At 44.1% G+C, this 19,813-nt stretch overlaps 4 protein-coding genes across 12 annotated transcripts in view; 1 reads left to right on the forward strand and 3 right to left on the reverse strand.

The window, feature by feature from the left end:
• Window positions 1–616: 616 nt before the first annotated feature.
• Jon74E (Jonah 74E) lies at window positions 617–1,667 on the reverse strand. Its single transcript, NM_001202197.1, has 3 exons — window positions 1,414–1,667; window positions 1,090–1,352; window positions 617–1,002 (listed from the first exon to the last, which is right to left on the reverse strand). The coding sequence occupies exons 1-3, from the start codon at window positions 1,650–1,652 to the stop codon at window positions 689–691; spliced, it is 816 nt and encodes a 271-aa protein (NP_001189126.2). The 5' UTR covers window positions 1,653–1,667; the 3' UTR covers window positions 617–688.
• Window positions 1,668–2,365: 698 nt separating this feature from the next.
• On the forward strand, window positions 2,366–3,520 carry CG7542 (uncharacterized protein). 2 transcript variants are annotated; one of them, NM_001300170.1, is made up of 1 exon: window positions 2,366–3,520. In NM_001300170.1, exon 1 carries the CDS (start codon window positions 2,377–2,379, stop codon window positions 3,187–3,189), a length of 813 nt encoding a protein of 270 aa, NP_001287099.1. In that variant the 5' UTR covers window positions 2,366–2,376; the 3' UTR covers window positions 3,190–3,520. The 2 variants fall into 2 exon arrangements, with proteins under 2 accessions (NP_001287099.1, NP_648995.3); NM_140738.2 differs by having other exon boundaries at window positions 2,366–3,198.
• A 23-nt stretch (window positions 3,521–3,543) lies between these two features.
• Window positions 3,544–10,328, reverse strand: CycT (Cyclin T). 4 transcript variants are annotated; one of them, NM_001275063.2, is made up of 4 exons: window positions 9,036–10,328; window positions 8,914–8,959; window positions 7,475–8,070; window positions 3,544–7,418 (listed from the first exon to the last, which is right to left on the reverse strand). In NM_001275063.2, the coding sequence occupies exons 1-4, from the start codon at window positions 9,610–9,612 to the stop codon at window positions 5,344–5,346; spliced, it is 3,294 nt and encodes a 1,097-aa protein (NP_001261992.1). In that variant the 5' UTR covers window positions 9,613–10,328; the 3' UTR covers window positions 3,544–5,343. The 4 variants fall into 4 exon arrangements, with proteins under 4 accessions (NP_001261992.1, NP_001261993.1, NP_524127.2 ...); NM_001275064.2 differs by having other exon boundaries at window positions 8,683–8,959; NM_079403.4 differs by having other exon boundaries at window positions 5,049–7,418.
• An 883-nt stretch (window positions 10,329–11,211) lies between these two features.
• The window catches only part of Eip74EF (Ecdysone-induced protein 74EF), a 60,654-nt gene continuing 52,052 nt past the window's right edge, over window positions 11,212–19,813 (reverse strand). For 4 of the 5 annotated variants that reach the window (NM_168740.3, NM_168739.3, NM_001259887.2 and 1 more), the window contains 3 exons: window positions 17,897–18,265; window positions 17,146–17,400; window positions 12,698–15,298 (listed from right to left, as the gene is read on the reverse strand). In NM_168740.3, the coding sequence (NP_730287.1) occupies window positions 14,310–15,298; window positions 17,146–17,400; window positions 17,897–18,265 (1,613 nt within the window). In that variant the 3' untranslated portion in view covers window positions 12,698–14,309. Of the gene's footprint in view, window positions 15,299–17,145; window positions 17,401–17,896; window positions 18,266–19,813 lie in introns of all 5 variants that reach the window. The other variant, NM_001014590.2, reaches the window with a different exon arrangement.

The raw sequence follows: 19,813 nt of genomic DNA on the forward strand, positions 1-19,813 counted from the left end.
AAATGGGGAGCAGTTACGGTAGTGGTATCTTAAGATCATTCTGGATGCTAGTCCACGTAGTGACGAAGCAAACCAAGCCTCGAAAGCAAATATTTTTAATATTGGTTCTGGTATGGGTTAACATCAAAAAGAGCATTTTAGCAAATACGCATCGATGCTAATAACCCGTGCTCCGTTCGAAAATATTACCATAATGAACTAAATTAAGAAACTAAGAACTTTAAATATCCTCTAATTAATCCTCTTCGCCAGGAAAAATTTCGTGACGCTCGAATTTCAATATACAATAGTTCTGATTCTAACTTCGTGACGAATGATTTTATACTCAACTAAGGAAATACAATACGTATGCAATAGTAAATTTCCGAGTGGAAAACAACTTTTTGATTAAATTCAGATATTGTTTCTTTCTTATTTGACCTATTTTGTTGACCAATCTACTTTGATTTTTAAGTTACACCAAAAAATATGCTACACCACATGCAAGTCTTTCTTATCATAGGCAAAAGAAGCAGCTTCGTTATCTTTTGCACTCTATGGAGTGGAACTGCGCCACTTTCTGAAGTGCTCTTCTCGGTACGCCCACCACTTCGAAAGGAAACCAATAGTCGCAACTAAAATGCTCAACATTTAATTTAATTGCAGTGCCCAGCACTGTTTGATTAGCCATCGAGGGCCCCCTCCACTTCTACGGATAGTGAACTCCGCTCACCTCACCTATCCAGTCCAAATAGGCGGTGATGCGTGTAAAAACCGATGGATATCCCTTGGTGCAGCCCGACTTTTTGCCATAGGAAGTGACGCCGATCAGAATGTCCGCGTTCTGCACAGGATCACTGTAGACCAAAGGTCCTCCAGAATCTCCGGTACAGGTGGATTTCCCTCCCGTTGTGTCCATGCAGATGTTAGTAGGTTTTATGTTAGCGTAGGAGTATTCACAGTCCTCATTGGATTCCACAAAGCGGTAAACATAACGCAGGTTATCCGATATTGCAGTGGATTCTGTGTGTGGGGTTAAATAAAAAGAAATTAGTATAAATTATGGTTAATTCGTACGACTTTCGGTTTGATTTATCATTCAGTTCTTACCGTCATTCATGCGGCCCCAACCGGAAGCGATAGCCGGAACATAATCGTAGCTGTTCCGGCTCGATGAGAGTCCTGGCAACCGGATGGGTCGTATGGAATCACACAGCAGGGCATCCTCTGGCAATCGTACAAGGGCAATGTCGTTTTCCAAGCTTTGGCAATTCCAGTCAGGGTGCAGATGCACTTCGGGATTAGTCGATCGAATAAGCTGCCGAGGGGCAAGTCGCAGCACTCCCCCCAAGTAGTAGGTGATAGCTACCGCTCTGAATTGATAAAGTTATCAGTTTAGTACTATATTAACTAAATGCTTCACTAAATACTCACTTTTCAACGCAGTGTGCAGCCGTTAGCAGATATCGGTCGGAGATCAAACTAGCGCCACACCAGCAATACATATCGTTGGGCTCCTCGATGCTCAGACCCACTTGATAGGGAAACTGATTGGCTCGGGCCAACTCCCCGCCAGCGATTCGCCCTCCAATCCCATGACCCATATCCAGGCAAGAGATCGACCTTCCCTGAACCAAGATAAGCAGGAAAACTAAAATCGTACTGATTTGCATGCTTTTCAGAGTCAACTATTCGCACCACTGACGCAGTCCATCCACATGAATGCGGATTTATGGCCCCTAAATTGGTTAATCTATAAGAAGTAATGCCTGATTATGCATTATCACTTTGGACTCATCTGAACGCCACTTGATTACCGAAACAATTTAAAGTACATATGTTTTCATTAATCGCGGGTTTCCGATAGCAGCATTTATTCAAAGAATAGTCAAAACACCTGAGCGTATTTTTGAAGAGGTTCTTACTCTTAACTTGAAATGAAAGCTTGTTTTAAGTGGCCGGCAATTAAAAGTATGTTACAATTTCTTTGCTAACTTAAAAATGGATGTCGCGTTGACAGGCGATATAAGTGAAGCTATCAATCGTATATTGTAAGTACTGATATCAAATCAACTAAGGACTGGGAATAAGTAAGTAATTACGTGACCTCATTTGCTAATCGAAGTTCAACTAGATTTTAAATTTAGTGCACTACTTAAATTGAAAATACCTGATTAGCCATCTCACGTGCCGTAGGTTTTCAATTTGCAGTGATTCATTGGGTGGATCCCAAGTCAAGTGAATTGTTTGTTGTGTGATCATGGTATAATAATCCCATTGGTCTAGGGTGCTCGAAATTTAAGAGGTCCTTATCATGAGATAACAAGCTGCAGGCTTAACCCGTTCCTATATAACCATGAAGCAGTCTCGCTGCCTCAGTTATTTTGAACCTAGAAAATGATGAAACTTTTGGTTTGCGTCCTGCTGGTAGGATCCTGTACGGCTGTTCCCCTCCTTACCGATGTGGAACCCTATATTACGAATGGAGAACCGGCGGAGGTGGGTCAGTTTCCCTACCAGGCCGGTCTGAACGTCTCCTTCGGGAACTGGAGCACTTGGTGCGGCGGCACCTTGATCTCACACTACTGGATAATCACAGCAGCACACTGCATGGATGGGGCGGAGTCCGTAACGGTCTATTTGGGGGCCATAAACATCGGTGATGAGTCCGAGGAGGGTCAAGAAAGGATCATGGTGGAGAAGTCGGGTATTATAGTGCACTCGAACTATATGGCCAGCACGGTGGTCAACGACATCTCGCTTATTCGATTGCCCGCCTTTGTGGGTTTCACTGATCGCATCCGGGCCGCCAGTTTGCCCCGTCGCTTGAATGGCCAGTTTCCCACGTACGAGTCCATCCGGGCCTTCGCCTCCGGCTGGGGGCGGGAAAGCGATGCCTCCGACTCGGTTTCCCCCGTGCTGAGATACGTGGAGATGCCCATTATGCCTCACTCCCTGTGCCGGATGTACTGGAGTGGAGCTGTGTCGGAGAAGATGATCTGCATGAGCACCACCAGCGGCAAGTCCACCTGCCATGGTGACTCTGGCGGTCCGCTGGTCTACAAGCAGGGCAACTCCAGCTACCTGATCGGATCCACCTCTTTTGGAACCTCTATGGGATGTCAAGTGGGATTCCCGGCCGTGTTCACCCGCATCAGCAGCTACTTGGACTGGATCCTTAACCATATCATCGCCCATAATAAAGAATAAGCTAAGACTAAACTGTTCTTCCTAAGAAAGATCTACTTGCAATGATTTAAATAAACTGGATAATTAAAACACTCTAAAGAGCGGTAAAGTACATTATGACTCCATTAAAATGCATCTAAATTACAAATTCTCTCTTCCAAATTAGAATCCTATTTTAGTTAAGATATTTATTTAAATTATTTAAGAGTTATTTGCTAACGAAACAAATGAGATATTTAGAATAAATTTAGTTAAAATTTTAAGTACAAAATTAATTAATATTTGGACCGTTTTCAAGAATCTGAAGTTTCGCTCAGAAAGTTGAACAAGAAGTTCCCCCAAGCACCGCAAGAAAAACACATATCATTTAATTTTCCTGATTTTTTTGTTGTTTATTTTTTGCATTTTTATAGTTTTTTGTTTAGAATTTTGCGGGGTTTTGAAGATTTTTATTTGTGCCCTCGTGGGGGCGTGCAAGTGACGAGTGAATTCATATTCGAACGCACAACCAAACAATCCCAATGAAACCCGACACTTGCCCGCCACCCGAGCGGCGGGTTTTCCATTTGCTTTCCAAGTATGTACAAAAACTTAAGTTAGGAGGGGCGAGGGGTGGGGATGGGCGTGGGCGGGGAGTGTGGTAAAAGGGGCCAAGAATAAGTATATAAAGGGAAATCCAAATCTTAGACGCAAATTGCGCATTCTTTCGATCGATTATAAAAACGGGTTTCTCGGGTTCCCAACTTAAAGAATACGTTTCTCGACTGCATGGGATGGATGGTGTGTGAATGGATGTGTGGTGTGTTTAGAGCTATATATGCTTGCAGCTTAATGCAGTAGTAGAGAAATCGAATACGAATATACGAGTACGAATAGTTTTGAAAAACGCGCAACGTTCGCTTAACCTTTGCCTTAGTCGAAAATTACATAAAATTTCATTTCATTCTCATTTTCGCCTCGAATATATAGATCATGCCTAGATTTCTATATGCCTAACTTTTGTTTCTCCTCGTTTAGCCTTCTGTTAGTTTTTCGTTCGTTTAGCTTAGTTTGCTTGCAACGTTTTCGCTTGCATTTACATAATTTTAAAACTTTTTGTTTTCTTGCACAACAACTTTTGTTTTATCCAAAATTTAGTTTTGGGTTTCTTTTTTGTTTGCATATTCCGTTTTTGTTTTGGGACTTTATTATTTGTTTTTGTTTTGGTTTTTTTTTTGTTGTGGTAATTTGTTTTGTAATGCTATTTAAAAAATAAATTAAAACAAATGAAAGCTACGTCAACGTTCCAGGCGATCTTGAAACATAATATCATCCGCTGAAACAATCCGATCTTTTTACTTATCTTCATTGAAAAGTGTAAATACACTACTGTATATATTGCTAGGTGTCGAAAACTATATTGAAACACGGTTAGTAATCGGGCAATCGTTCAGAAAGGAAGGGAAAACTTTGCTAACTAAAAATAAACATCTTCATTCATTTTCGGATTAGCAACTATGTATTAATTAAATAATTCATTATGTGGTTTGGCGTCTTCAATTTTGAATCAAAGCGCTGGCTTTCCATTTACTCTCCTATCCTCTGCCACAACTATATGCTCCTCTGTGGGGATTATTTTGAAGTTCTTACTCTTTCTATCTCTCTGGCTTGCATTTAGTTGGGGCCGTATTTAGTATATTTGCTAAGCGGAAGTCTGTACTATATATCTCTTGATTGTGTGTTTGTGAGAGTGGCTATATACAGGTTAGAGTGTGTGAAACGGGTATTTGATTTGCTAACTTAAACGCTAGACGGCCATTGCTGCTCTCTGTGAATTTTCTGCTTGGGTCTCTGATTCCGTTTGCCAACAATTCGCTTAAAACTATTCCGTATTTTTATGTATGTGGGCTTATATGTATGCTATTTATTATAGTTATAAATTAATTAATGCTGTACAAAAGTTTTCGCGATTTGAGTACTGCTTTTACGTCCAGCCCCATCGCGACATCTACTTCCACTCTTCTTCGATCTGCGCATCCGGTTTCACTTCCAATTTGGAGTTTTATCTATGTGCTTAACTAAAATCAATAATGCATCTCACTAACAATCCTAACAACTATACTACAATCGGACTTACTGAGGTTCTATACATATATCAAAACGTACGACTTAAGAATAACCCTCTGACCGCTACCACTACTTCTTGTTGTAGACGGGCATGGGAGGCGGTGCCAGCCCAGCGGCAGAGGGTGGTACTGCACCGGTGGGCGCCAACAGCATGGATGGTGGTACAGCAGTAGACATGGGGGCGCCCATTCCTCCAGACATATTGGGTGCGGCGCCAGCACCGCCAAGGGGATTAAAGATGCCGCCACCAGCGCCATTGTACTTCGCGTAGTCTTGGCTCTTATTCTTTTTGCTCTCCTTGTCGCGGTCACGATCGCTGTGCTTTTTCTTGCTGCTGCCACCGGAACTGCTGCCGCCCGATGAGCTGTAGCCACCACCGCCGGCACCATAAGGAGGCAGAACAGGAGCAGCTGCTCCGATCGAAGCGGATGTGGTGGTAGCCGTAGTTGGAGGCAAGCCATATCCGATTGCGCCAGGCAGACCCGCCGCTGCAGAGTAGTTATTGGGTTCAACCTTATTTTTGCTGATCTTAAGTTTAATGGGAGCTGACGCACCGGCCTGCAGGCTGCCGTTGGGATTCTTGATAACCATCTTCAGAGGCTCATTGGGAAGAGAACTGTCCTTGCTGCCACCGCTGCCGCTACGATCCTTCTGCTTGTCCTTCTTGTGCTTCTTACGCTCCTCCTTTTCCGTCTTGTCCTTGGACTTGTCCTTCTCCTTGTGTTTGTGTTTATCCTTCTTCTTTTTCTTTTCGGACTTGCTGCTGCTTTCCTCCTTAATCTCTCCGGCCTGTTTAGTGGGTACTTCCAAATCCATGGGTGCGGGCCCACTAGCCAAACTGGTCATCGGAGTTATTCCCTGTTCTTTCTTGATTGTCGCTGGTGCGGGCATGGGCTCAAGCAGTTCGGCCGGTGGTTTCAGGCCAGGCATAGTCAAGGCATCCGGTTTCAGGAGCGAAGCGTTCGATGGACACAGACTCTCCTTTAGCAAACTGCGCACCAGATCCGGCGTTGTCTCGATTCCGTTGGACATATTCAGAGGCGTGTGTTTCTCCTCATAATTCGGATAAGTTGGTAGTCCAGTTGTAGTGTCCAGCTTGCGAAGCTTTTCTCGAGGCATATTACTGTTATCTATTTCATCCAGCTTATTTAGTCCATACTGACTTCCCGAGATCTCGTTGGGCCGTTTTAGGCTTCCACTCTCTCCAGGATTGGTCAACAGGTCCCCGCCATGGGGTATCTGCTTCTTGTGAGGCGGTAGCATCGGCTTTGATGATCCCGAGCCGGAGGAACTGTTCCCACTGCCCACTGGGGGCATGACAGGACGGTGCTTATCCTTTTTGGTTGGCGTTAGTCGCTCTTTCTTGGGACTTTCTTTGTCGCGCGGATGGCTATTTAGCTTGTAATCGTGGCCGGGAGGCGCAGGAGGGGGTAGCAAACCGTTAAAAGGCTGTGGTTGCGACTGCGACATGGGCTCCTTTTTAATGTCTGGCCACTCTGGACTGAAGAGCGAGTTCTTGGACTGCAACGAGTGCTGGGATGCCTCCGGAGGCATCTGTTGCTGCTGAGACTGAGGCACTGGCTGCTGCTGCATGTGGCCGTAGCTCTGGCTCTGGGAATAGGGCAATTGCTGCTCGAAAGGCGGCATGCCATGGACGGTGGAGCCGGATTTGCTGCGATGGCCGCCGTATCCGGCGGGAGGCGGGGGCTGGGATCCATTGCTAGCGCCTGGATATCCACCACGCGACATCAGCGGGTTTTGAGGGGCACTATTACTGTATGGCGGCGGTGCGTTCGGATACATTTTGTTGCTCTGGGATTTATCCTTGGAGGACATGCCCGATGCAGAGGAATTAGAGGCGGATGGATGTGGGACCGGCTGCTGCTGCGGCTGCTGGGGCTTGGAGCCCGAAGTCATCTTGTGGCTGCCGTGAGGTGGCATGCCCACGCCTACCGGCGGCATGCCGCGAGAGGATTTGTGATAGTCCACGGGCATAGACGGTCGGCCAGGCTGCTGGCTTGAAGACGACGAGGATGAGCTGCTGCGCTGGCTGCCACTTCCCGAGGAACCGAGTCCACTGCTACTACTACGCTGGTGACTTGAGGGCATTCGATTGTTATAGCCCGGCTGCTTTGACTTGTGATCTTCAATACGAAGATGTTAAAAATGTGATTCTTTTTGCAGTTGTTGAAATACTTACCCGTATGAGCGTCGGGCGGCATGCCACCAGGGTAATTTGGCATCTTGTGACTGGAGGAAGACGACGAAGAGCTGCTGCCTGGCACTCCGCTCACTGAGGACGAGCGCTGATGGCCACCATCCTGTCGTCTTTGCTGCGGCACCATAGCCGGTGGCGGCAGTAGTGACGACGGATCCCGTTCCCGCTCTCTCTCCCGTTCACGATCTCGGTCCCGATCCCGGCTGTCGTTGCCGTTTAACAGCTCTGGTGGTGTCGTGATGTTTGAGTGGTAGCCCTTCATCATCTCGGTGATCTTCCAGTCCTCCTTTGGTTTGTCCTTGCTGTTAGCTGTCCGATTGCTGGCTCCCTGGGCGATCGCCTTGATCGAGTTAAGCTTAGACTTCAGACGGGCCGGGCTCTTCTCATAGATAGCGATGAACTCATCTGTCAGCTGCTTTAGCAAATCCAGCGAGACCGTCTTGTCCACATAGTAGAACCAGTGTTTGCCCTCGGTCGACTGGGGGATCTCCCATCGGGACCACTTGCAGGCTAGGTAAATGCAGAAACAGGCTACGACCGTGGGGCGATATTGGAGGCACATCGAGGTCAGATGCAGGCTGTGCCAGGATGGTTAAGTCAATTTAGTGGGAAATCTTTTGCAAGAATATCACATATAAATGTAGTTCGGTGAGTGTGTGCAGGGGGATTTCATCACTTATAATACAGATTACGTCTTTAGTTCTTAGCATGTTCTTAGCGAGTCTCTTTTATTTCTTGGGGATCTTAAACTTAAAAGAATTATTCTAAAACGTTTGCCGATATTTCGAAATGCGCAAATTTTCCCAATGAGCTCTCCTCATGTAATCAGAATTTTGACTATGTTTTAGGTAGGCAGGTATGCCAAACTGAATTTATCTTTTTTCCAGATGTTTTAGTATGCCAAAGGATTACAATGGTTATCATTACAATTCTTCAAATATCTTTTTCTAGGAATTAACGACTCTTTCTAGGAATTAGTCTTATTCTTGACATTTGGCGGATTTTCCGACACAAATTACAATGTTATTGCAGGCAACTGAGGATAATTACCGCGAGGGACACGGAAAATACTGCCTTTTTGCTAAGATGCGATATTTGTACAGACGTCCTGCTGCGATTAGGGACCGCGTGTTCTTGTTCGATTTGTGACTTGGGGTCGTCACTTTTTTTTTTTGTTTCGACTCACATACCTGGGTTTGTTAGCTATAAGCGAGGAATTAAGCAGGTAAAAGAACTGCCCAAAGATTTTAGCCACAAAAAGTCAGGGATCGAACTCTCTACAGCCTGACCACTTTCTGGGGAGGATTGGGCCAACACCACACCCGCACACACACACACATTGCTTATACCACAGCCGTATTTGCGTTGGGGGCGATCTCTAGGAGGGATTACACCATAGAGTAGCGCATTGCTAGCCATACCTGTTCGAGGCCAAGAAGTACGATGTCTGCGCCAGATCCTTGCATGCTAAAATATACCACAGTAATCAGTACCATCTGACATGTGAAGGGGACATGGCTTGGGTCGGATGGTGGGTGCATACCTTTGACCAGCTGGCAGGTGCGCACCACATGCGTGTGCGGATGATCGATGGCCACATCGAAGCCCAGCGTCTGCAGGAGCACGTTCTCGTTGAACACAAGCTCCTGGGCGAGTTCGGCGTAATTCTGCTCGGTGGTCGGCGGCAGGCACTTGTTGGCGGCCCGAATAACATGCTCCAGCTTCCGCGGTTGCTCTTCTACCTTGGCGGCCAAGAAGAGGCTCGCCGACGCCATGGAGTTGCGATGAAAGTGGGTGAAGGAGTGAAAGGCGTAGAACCGATGCATGTACACAATGGCCGTGTTGATGCACAGTTGGGACACCTGCAGACGCTGACCCATTTCCTGTATCAGATAGGCGGTCATCTGGCGGTACTGCAGCTCATCGTCGCCCTTGATGCCGCATCTTCTGCTTGGCGAATTGGCCAGCTGATCGTTGCTGAAGTACCAGATCTTGTCCTTCTCGAAAGGCAGGTTGTTGTTGGCGGTGATTGGAATCCCGCTGGCCGAGGCGGCCGCGGAGGCGGATGAAGAAGATGAGGCGGTGGCCGCCTGGGGCATTGGCGTGGCTAGGAGACTCATGGTTGTATGTTTCCTTTATCCGTGCAGCGGAGATGGGGATCTGGGATTTCGGGTTCCGCGTGGTTATGCGGGGACCTCCGTTTCACATGCAAACTGCGCCTCGGAATGGACCTAGTAATTCCCTTTTGGCTGATTCAGCTGTAGGAACTAACTGTACGAAGAGGAAGGGAGAGCGCTCTTTCTTTGTCGGCCGTGCTTGAGTGCGCTGGTATTGGTGTCTGTGTCCGTATCCGTGTGCGTTGCTGCTGTGGCGGGGGTGGCAGCGGTACGGAAGGGGCAGTGGGGATCGCACGGCACATCGGCTAAGCCACACTCGATATTTCGCTGTTTTTGGGAGACTCCAATTTGGGTTTGGAACGAGGGGTTAAATCCGCGGTCCGCACACTTTTTCCGCCGCCGCGTCTCTGCGTGTTTGTTTGTGTGTGTGTGTGCGTGGTGGAGATGGTATGGTGTGGTGAGGTTTTCTGGAAACTGCGACTGCGGCGGAAACGAAACGAGACGAAAAACACACTAACCGCGACACCAGGCGACGTGTTATGCAACTTTCGTATCAATTCATAGTTATTCGCACTGCTTTCGCCGGGCACTTTAACCATTACGGGTCGTTTACTCGACGTTTTTAATTCCACAACACATCACAGATTCCATTCACACAGTGACAATGACAAACTTTGCAGAAAAAAATGTATTTTCAAGTATGGCCGTCGGCAGGGCTGCCAGATCGATAAGGCTTTCCAAACCGATGTTTATTTCGCATTATCGATATTATTTTTAAAATATGGCAACATTGATTCTACTGTTTATGTTATCGATTAATAATCGTAAGGTAGATATTCAAATAAATGTAAATACATTTTTAAGTAACTTACCTTAAACTTTACATTTCGCTAACACATGTAGAAATATCACAATGTCAACATTTTTTCCCTTCTTATTCAATTAAAAAATAACGTATATTCCGGGGGAATCGAATTTGTACTTAATATGTTTGAACAGTCCCATCTTAAATATATCTTATTATATGTATATGGACATATTATATATGTACTTTGAGCACCTTCATTTAATCGCATGACTTTTTTTTATCAAAATATCCAAATGTTGTTATGTATATGTTTATATACCTAGTCGGACAACCAGCACTTCGGTTGAAGCCAATCCTCAAACACCGTTACATCCAGAAAAACTTTATGGGCTGGTGGAATCATTGGTCCGTACTTCTTCAAAGCCGACGATGGCCAGTACGTTACAGTAAATGACGATCGGTATAGGGCTATTGTTACCAACATTTTCATTCCTGAATCGAACAACCATGATGTCCAGGACCTGTGGTTCCAAAAAGAGGACGCAATATGTCACACAGCTCGTGCCACAATCGATTTAATGGTGACCGACTAATCTAACGTTTTGGACCTGTAATTGGCCTCCCAGATTTTGTGACTTCTTTCTGTGGGTGGGGATATGTAGAGTTATTGGTCTATGCGTATAAGCCATAACCGACCGAATCATAAGAAATAATACTAGTAGTAAAAAAGACATTCCGAATTCCTGTACAGCTCAAAATGGCTATACATTTTGAGAGCGATGCTCTACCCATTTGAAATCTGTCATAAAAACACATATGAATTTTTTATTGTTATTTATAAAACAGATAATATATATTTATAGTTTGTAGATTAAAATATACAAAATTTAGCTAAAAACCTTAAAACTCTTATGTCGTCATAACAGTAAATAATTATGCTAGCTTGTGACTGTTACTTGCTTCGTTTTTCTTAATGCATTCTTATAAAAATTAATCTAATCCGTTCGCTTGCGCTTGCCTCTAACCATAAAATTCACCTACATACCATGACTTCGATCCAACGTTCGTTTCCTTACTACATAAGCATTAAAGTATATATATATATATTATATATATTGTGGCTGGCTTTAGCTGATTTCTCATCGCAGACATTTTTAAAATGTGTCTGTCAAATGTACAAAGATTGAACAAAAAGTGAAATAAACAGTCTAAAAACTTAACTTAGGTTAGTAAGTCAAAAACTAATCGTATCTAATGTTAATGCATTCAACATATTCGTCTAAATCTAGGCCAATCCATATCTCTACTATTCTCAGGCGGCATAGAATACCTTTGAATAATCGCACGTTTCCATTTAAAAGCTATATAGTTCGTTTCGTTTTTGAGTTACCAATAGAAAGATATCTTGTCTTAGCCTTAGCCTAGCATAGAAATCTTGCCCAACGGCATCGATATTCTATTGCATATAATTTAGTTGGTCTTATCCAGCCATTCGGGGTTATCCAATCTAACAAATAATTGGTGTATACATATAAAATACGTTTATAATCGAGTGGAGTCATGAGGTCCAGAAGTTGTATATGTACAATTATCGTGCTTAGCATGTATAAATGCTTTCGGGTTGGAGTCTCCAACTGATTTAGGCTATCGAAGTGAAAGGAGAGCTCTCTGGGAAATAGGAGATTGAAATTTAAATGTACTATCTCGATTTAAAGCTGCATTATCCGGGTTGTGGCTCAGATTCTTGTTTACCGATTTCGTTGTACTCGACTCGTGATTTTTGCATATCTGGTTCGATGCTGCTCTTGTTGTGGGTGTGCTTATATCTAAGGTCTTATAACATTTAAATATTCATTCCCTAACAACTAATAACTGATTTACGCTAGGTAATAATGGTAGATGCGGTGATCTACGCCAATAAATAGACATACATATAAATCCATGATCTGGGGGAAACCTCATAAACTGAGACCTCGTGAAATGGTGTCTTAGAACTACAAAATACACCGACTGGACTTTATCTAAAATATGTGATCTCGACTTCAAATATCGTCAATCCGAATCTCGACTATCCTATATAGACTTTGAATATATTGTAACTTATGCAACATTATGTACTTTTCATGGGAGGTATATCTAGATTCCAAATTTGTAGCGGGTTCCATATATTTGTATCATATCTTTGCTTACGTTCTATATTTCATTCGGTTTTTATATTGGTTTGTTTTTTTTTTGGTGTGTTTGGTTTGCGAATGTGTAAATAAAACGCATGCACAAATTGAAATAATAATTTTATTTAAAAAATAAAAAATAATCATAAAAAATTGTTTACAATGAACAGAGTTGAACTCAAGACTCACTTTGTTTATTTGCATCATCAATCACCAATCATCATAAACAAAATGATATATTGTAGATTTCATCTTCACGTACACATAATAATAATAATAATAGATAAAGGTACTTAGAGAACGCAACTATTAAAGAATTAGATTAAAGAACTAGGAGTTGGTTTTATTCTCTTTCCTATTCAAGGTATCCTTTCAAGAGATTGCACGTTTTGGGCAGTGTTTGGAAATTGTTGTAGAAGTTGTCGGTATATTGCATTGAGGATTGCGGTTGCAGTATTGTTGAAACTATGGGTCAGTATCTCGGTTTGGTTCGATTAAATGTCCAGATCTGTTCCATTATGTAAGGCTTGTTTCGATTTGTGGCAGTGTGACGTTAACAAGAATACGGTAGTTTAACTTTATGCTTTATAAATAAACTTCAGATCGAGAGACTTGAGTTTGGTTTGGTGTTCTAAGACTGCTTAAACGAGGGCTCAAGAAGTGCCTTCTTCGGGTTTATCCTGTGAGCTTTTCTGCTGTTGATGTTGTAAATATACAAAACTTATCAAATAATAATTACAAGAAAGTTTAGACCACCAGTTTGCTGGGTTCTTAGCTCCAGTTAGGATGTGTGTGTTTTTGTTGTTTTGGGGAAAGTTTCGGGGGATTAGCTGGAGAAACACTTAAATAAATATCCTAAACGTAGTCGTACAAATAGCTAAAACTATGAAATAATAAATTTCCATCTCTCTTCGTTTATAAAATAAGCAACAAAAACAATTAGCCCAAGCACAGACACCCGTGCAGATCGTTCAGATCTCCGTATACATATGTTCATACATAGACCCATATCTGCATCTGCACTGAGCTTGTCCTCGGGCAGCGGGTTGGGCTAGGGGACAGTTGAAAGGTCATTAGGCTAGGCATATACATACTCATATACATTTAGATTTAGCATTAGATCAATAGAGATAGAGAAATTCTTGCAGCTATAGGGGTTCGTACTCATTTACATATTACACACATCTATCGAATATCAATATGAATCAATTCGGTCGTCCTTCGTCCTCTTCCTTCCGCCATAGCAGTAGCAATAATAATTATAATATTAATAATAGTAATAGTAATAATAATAATAATAATAACCAATAATAACAATATTCATTACAGTTACAGTTTACAGTTAAATCTACAGTTACAAGTACAACACTAACGCCCATGAATAGATCATTATTTACCGTCGATTTAGCTGGGTGTATGTATAGGGTACAGGACACAGGGTGTGAATATATATTTATATATATATGTATATATATATATAAGTATATGTACGCGTATTGGGACTATCAGCTATGTGTGTAACCTACGCTTATCGCTGGCTAACCAAGAAACTCAACGCATGTACAAAGAAATCCCTATCTCGCGTGGCCTTCAGCCACTATTGCCGCTAGCCGGTTGATTTATACCCCACCCAAAACCTATTGCCATTCCAGCTCGATCCGTCTGCGATCTGGGATCGAACTATATTTACAGGCCTCGTCGTCCTCCTCGTCCTCATCACTTCACACACCGTTGCAGTCAATCTCGATGATGTCCTTGGGCACATCCACGAACTGGTAGACCAGCCGCTGGCCATCCACCTTGGCCAGTATGCCGCGCTGGTAGTAGTACCTCAGCGCCCTGCCCATCGTCTCGTAGTTCATGTCCGGCTTGTTCTTGTGCATGCCCCACAGGCGGGACACAGCCTTCGAGTCGACCAGCTTGAAGACGCCCTTCTCCCGGTTCGTCCACTTGATGAAACGCGGACAGTATTCGCGATCCTGGAGCAGTTTGAGGAGGAACTCCCACAGATAGGTGGTGGATCCCTCCCGGCTGCGCCGCTTTACGCCCATCTCCAGCTTCGGTTTGCGCGGCTTCTTCGCCTTCCGCTGCTGGAATCCGCCCAGCTCCAGCATGTAGGAGAGATCGTAGCTGACGCTGGACGTCGCCGGTTGGATAACACTCTGGGATCCGCCCGCCGCAGCTGCCGCCGTTGCTGCTGCCGCTGCACTGGCGCTCAGCATGGCTGCCGCTGCAACGGCGCTGCTGCTGCTGCTGACGACAGATGCTGCTGCCGCTGCCGCCGCTGCAGCGATTGTGGAATGCGTGTGCTGGCCCGCGTGCGGATGCGAATGCGGATGAGAGTGCGGATGTGAGTGCGGATGCGGACCGTTCAGTTGGGAGTGCGGGTGTTGCTGCTGTTGCTGTTGCTGCTGCTGCTGTTGGTGCGACAGTTGCTGATGCAACGCCTGCTGCTGCTGGTGCGACAGTTGCTGGTGGGCCAGTTGCTGTTGCTGCTGCGATTGCTGCGACTGCTGTTGCTGCTGCTGCTGCTGGTGCAGGGAATGATAGCCATTGATTGTGGTTCCTCGCTGGGACGCCGCTGCCGTTGCCGCTGTCGGTGCGTTGAAGTAGGACGTTGTCAGGTAGCCAGGCGTTTGGGGGTTTCCCGGACCACCTGGCTGGGTGCCCCCACTGCCGGCGCCACTGCTTCCGTAGTAGTTGTCGGGCACTGCAAGAACAAAGTCAAATATATAAATGAGTACTTGAGAACAAAAGCGGCTTGCTGAACCAACGAATATACTGGTGAGCTTCCCCAACTTAAACCACCAATTTCCGCTAAAAACTTTGAAGTTGACCACTTTAGTTATATATTAAATTTTACGTGCAATAACACATTATAATGTCATCATAGCCCACGTTATCACCACGTGCCCTGTCCTTTCTCTCCATACCAGTTCATAGTTAAAATCAACTAATCACCGTGCATCAAATTAAAAGTTTTCCTGAAACTATTTTCGTAACCATCATTCTAGCTGTGTGCATTGCAAATAAATTTTTTAAATTCGTGTTGCTTACAGACATGCTACTTTTGTGATTTTCAATGCACATATGTTCATATATTGTAGCATACTTTTAGACTCCGTTAAAAGTTATTTACTCATTAGTATAAAAAAGGGTCAGAGCTAAAATTTAAATTTTTAGGTTACAGCTTAATATCATAAGGTAAGTACCCAAATATGCAACATCCAAGAACGTGCACTAAACTTAAACTTAAATTGAAATAATATACCCAAATGAATCTGCTTGGTGGCAACCCGTTCTGTCCCATTGTACCCAGATCGCAGATCGCTTGCGACTATTTCACACTGTTTCTGTTTCTGTGTGGTGGCACAGGTATAATTTTGTATGCTATTTAGTAAGTTTTTTTTTTTTCTTTTTTTTACATCCGGCGTTGGCGTTGCCCAATTTCGCGGCTCAGCCAGTTGGCAGTCAGTGGATTTGGATTCGCAGTCGTCTTTGGATTCGGTGGACCATTTTAGACGGGGGGTGTGGCTGGGGGGCACAGGGGCATGGGACAGGATGAGAGTGGGGAAAGACTGGGCTGAATCTGAATAAAAACAAAAGTAAGCAGCGCCACTCTCTCACCAACTCTCTCACAGACACATCGCACAGAGAGCAACGCACGCTGTGTTGTTCGTGTGTTGCTCATGTGTCACGTTCGTGTTGCTGTTGCATTTGCGTTGGTGTTTGGCACTCTTTCACTCTCTCTCTCTCTCTCTCTTTTCCGCCTCTCCGGGAGAAGGAGGAAAAGAGAGTGGAGCACTCTCGCGAGCAGCATTATTGCCACATTGGCGCTGCTGCTGCTGCTGTTGCTGTCGTTGTCGTTGTCGTTGTGACCTTCACAATTTGCGCAAAGGCAATGTGTCGATGACCACAGATTTTATACAGCAACACGGACTCACACACACACACACTCACGCACTCAGTTGGCAGAGAGCATAAAAGCAGCGAGTGCAACACATTCGCATTGCAATTGATTGTGCTGTACGTACATGGGTATGTGTGCGTGCGCCTTGCTTGCCTGACATTTTGTAGGAAAGAGTACGCTGGATTAGGAGTGCATTATGTATGCAACAGATTATACCAACTTCAAATTGATTGCAATATGCAAAGTTCCCCATTAGGTCATATGATTAATTGGTTGAGATAAAACCGTTCTCAGCTTAGATCGAATCCCCGAAATAATTGTGCGATTTACTTTAATCTTAGCTCATTGCCAATTATGTGTAAAATCCTTAGTACCTGTCTAAATCGTAAACATTGACTGCACTAAGGTAAGTAGGCAGCAGTGTGCAAAACTTCAGTCTTAAAAAGGCAAATTTAAATAAAATTGCAATTCAAATTCTTACTATAAGTTGACGTCATTAAGTCCCTTTACCATCTTGTCTTGTTTCACACACTCCCAATTTGATGTGTATAAAAAATGTATTATAAGTCTAGCCCTTAAACTCAGTTCTAAACTTAAGCACACAGTTGGAATTGGTTGCGTTTTTCTCAGGCATACTCGATACTCACCCCCAACACTGCGATTCCATATGTTCCGCAGCGAATTTGCCGCATTGTTCTGGTATAAATTCGGATGCAGAAAGGTGCCCGTGTGCAGGTGTGCCGCTGCCGCCGCCGCCGCTGCTGCCGCGGCCGCTGCCGACGCCGAGGTGGCTGGTGGCATCCCGAGACGCGCCTTCAGCTCGTCGGCGCAGGGCTGGCCGCCGGAACTGGAGCTGTCCACGTCGGAGACGCCGCTGTCCGCGGGACTGGGCGGAAATGAACCTGCGAACGGGATAGAGCCGCGCGGAGCGAGGACGAGCCAAGAAAAGGGGCAATTAGCAATCGATATGGCTCGAATCGAGTCGAGGGCGTGTGCAGTGGTTCACCTTGCTGCTGGACACGCTCGCCTCACTACTGAATGCACTCGAAAAAACAAGATCTCTTTCAACTTGAAACTGGCATTGTTATAACAAATGCATTCGAAACTATACGGACGTTAAGTTATCTATTAAATGTCATTTTAAATGCAGCGTTACTTTAATAAAGACTTTCGAGATTAATTTAAAGTAGCAAAGTTAGTTCAAAGATTGGTGCATATTAAGGGTTACAACTTTGTACATATGTAAGTAAACATTACATTTGTAGTTTCTAAAATTTTAAAAAGTTCTCAAATCAAAATCAAAAAGTTTTTGAATCAATTTTAACAAATTGTTGCACATATCCTTTAAGATCAAGTTGCTTTTAGAATGTGACATTAATTTGCCTTGTGTATAATCACCTGTTGTGGCCGTCGTGTAGTTTCTGTGGTGCGGATTGTGGATGGCACCGCCGCTAAGCAGATTGTGGAGCAGCGGGCGTTGTGGGATGGCCAGCGGCTGTTGCTGCTGGTGGGCATTGTTGCCGTTGCTGCTGCCTCCGTTGCCTGCCGCACCGTGTAGACCCTGCTGCTGTTGTTGCTGCTGCTGCAGCTGGAGCGGAGTGAGCAGCGTATTTTGCTCCGTCTTTATGTGGAGCAGAGCGGTGGCGCCGGCGAAGGTGGAGCCGTTGTGCGGCTGCTGCTGTTGCTGCTGTTGCAGGTGGTGCTGCTGCTGCAGTTGCTGCTGCGGTGCCGGACTTGTCGATTGCTTGACAATAGGAATTTCGGTGTCTGAAATGAAGGAGCAAAGGAGGAGGTGGTTGAAAATACATCTCTAAGTTAAGATGTTGAAAATGCATCTAAGGTTTTATTGCCAAGTTAATGTCATTAGACTGGAATTCCTATCCTATCCTTGATGTGATTTGATATATAAAGCTAGCTTTTACAGAAAAACCGTAAAAATATCAATATAAAACATATCCAAATTCACTAGATTATGAATTCATTAACAAAATTTAATTAATTATACATTTCTTTGGAAATTAATTATGCATATATGTATGTATATAAAAAAAATCCACAAAGGTATTAGCTGAATAATTAAGCATCCTTCAGCAACATCAGTTTAAATTTGCGATTGCTTCAATCACCAGAATAATGCATACTTTCGAATCCCCAGATGCCGTTGCTGTTCCAATTAAACGAATACTTGGCCTCATCACGGAATGCTTTGCAGGGCTCTCAGTCCCCTCAATCCCCTTTAATCCGCCCACCAACCACTTGGCTACGCCCCTGTCCTCTTCACAGCTGTCAAAAATGCCTATCCAACGAGCTAATAATACAAAAATTCGCATCATAATTTCATAGAAATGTCATGTTGAGCGAGATATGCAAAAAGGAAAACGAATACAACGAAACGAAATGAAATGAAACAATTGAAATGCCCCAATTTGGTGAGCCATGAACTCGCAACCGTTAAAAACAACGCCAGAGGAAAGGCAACAAAAATTAGCTTCTCACTTTCCTTTGGCCGTTGTTGTTGCAGCTGAAAAGTAAAAGTGCATTTTCACTTATTTCATGCAGCGGCAGCACTGGCAGCAGCGGCATGAAAATAAGCAGAGGCAAAAAAAATTGCATTGAATGTCAAGCGGTACGCACACACACATACACACACACACATTCACACGAATCAAATCCGCGGCAACTGCAGTGTGCAGGAAAACGTCAAAGCCAGCGGAGCAATGAAGCTTGCAAGCACACTCACTCTCACAGATACGCGCACACACACAGCCACGCCAAGCACTCACACACACAAGCCCAGACGAGTGGCAGCAGAGAGGAAGAGAAATCAGGTCAAGGCTTGTCGGCAACGGCGACGAGTTTACAATTTATGCTTTGCTGGCTGCATTATTGCATGTTGCCGCTGTGTGCGAGTGCTTTTTACAGCTTTTTAAATACACGGCAGCCCGGCCGACTTCGCACACTGGCCGATAATGCCTCGTAAAGCGGTGTAAAACTAACCATTTTCCATATATTTGCAGATATATCATTTCCACCAAGAAAAGTGGAAGTGGTAATCACTGTATAGGAGAAAGTAGCAGGTACAAGTACTTGAATACCCTTTGTTTTCAAAAGCAATACAATCTAAAAAAATATATAAATATATTTTGACCTTTTTCTTGTAAAAAACGTTTATTATTTTACTCTGTCCTATAGGCCATTTGACCCACTGTGCAACGCAGTTGTCTCGTTTTGATTGCCGCTCCACTCGTCGTGGGTGAATGAGAAGCATGTAAAAATATACATATATATAAATGTATATACCCATATATTTTCTTG

The sequence above is a fragment of the Drosophila melanogaster genome, chromosome 3L (assembly GCF_000001215.4).
Source record: "Drosophila melanogaster chromosome 3L".
NCBI lineage: Eukaryota > Metazoa > Arthropoda > Insecta > Diptera > Drosophilidae > Drosophila > Drosophila melanogaster.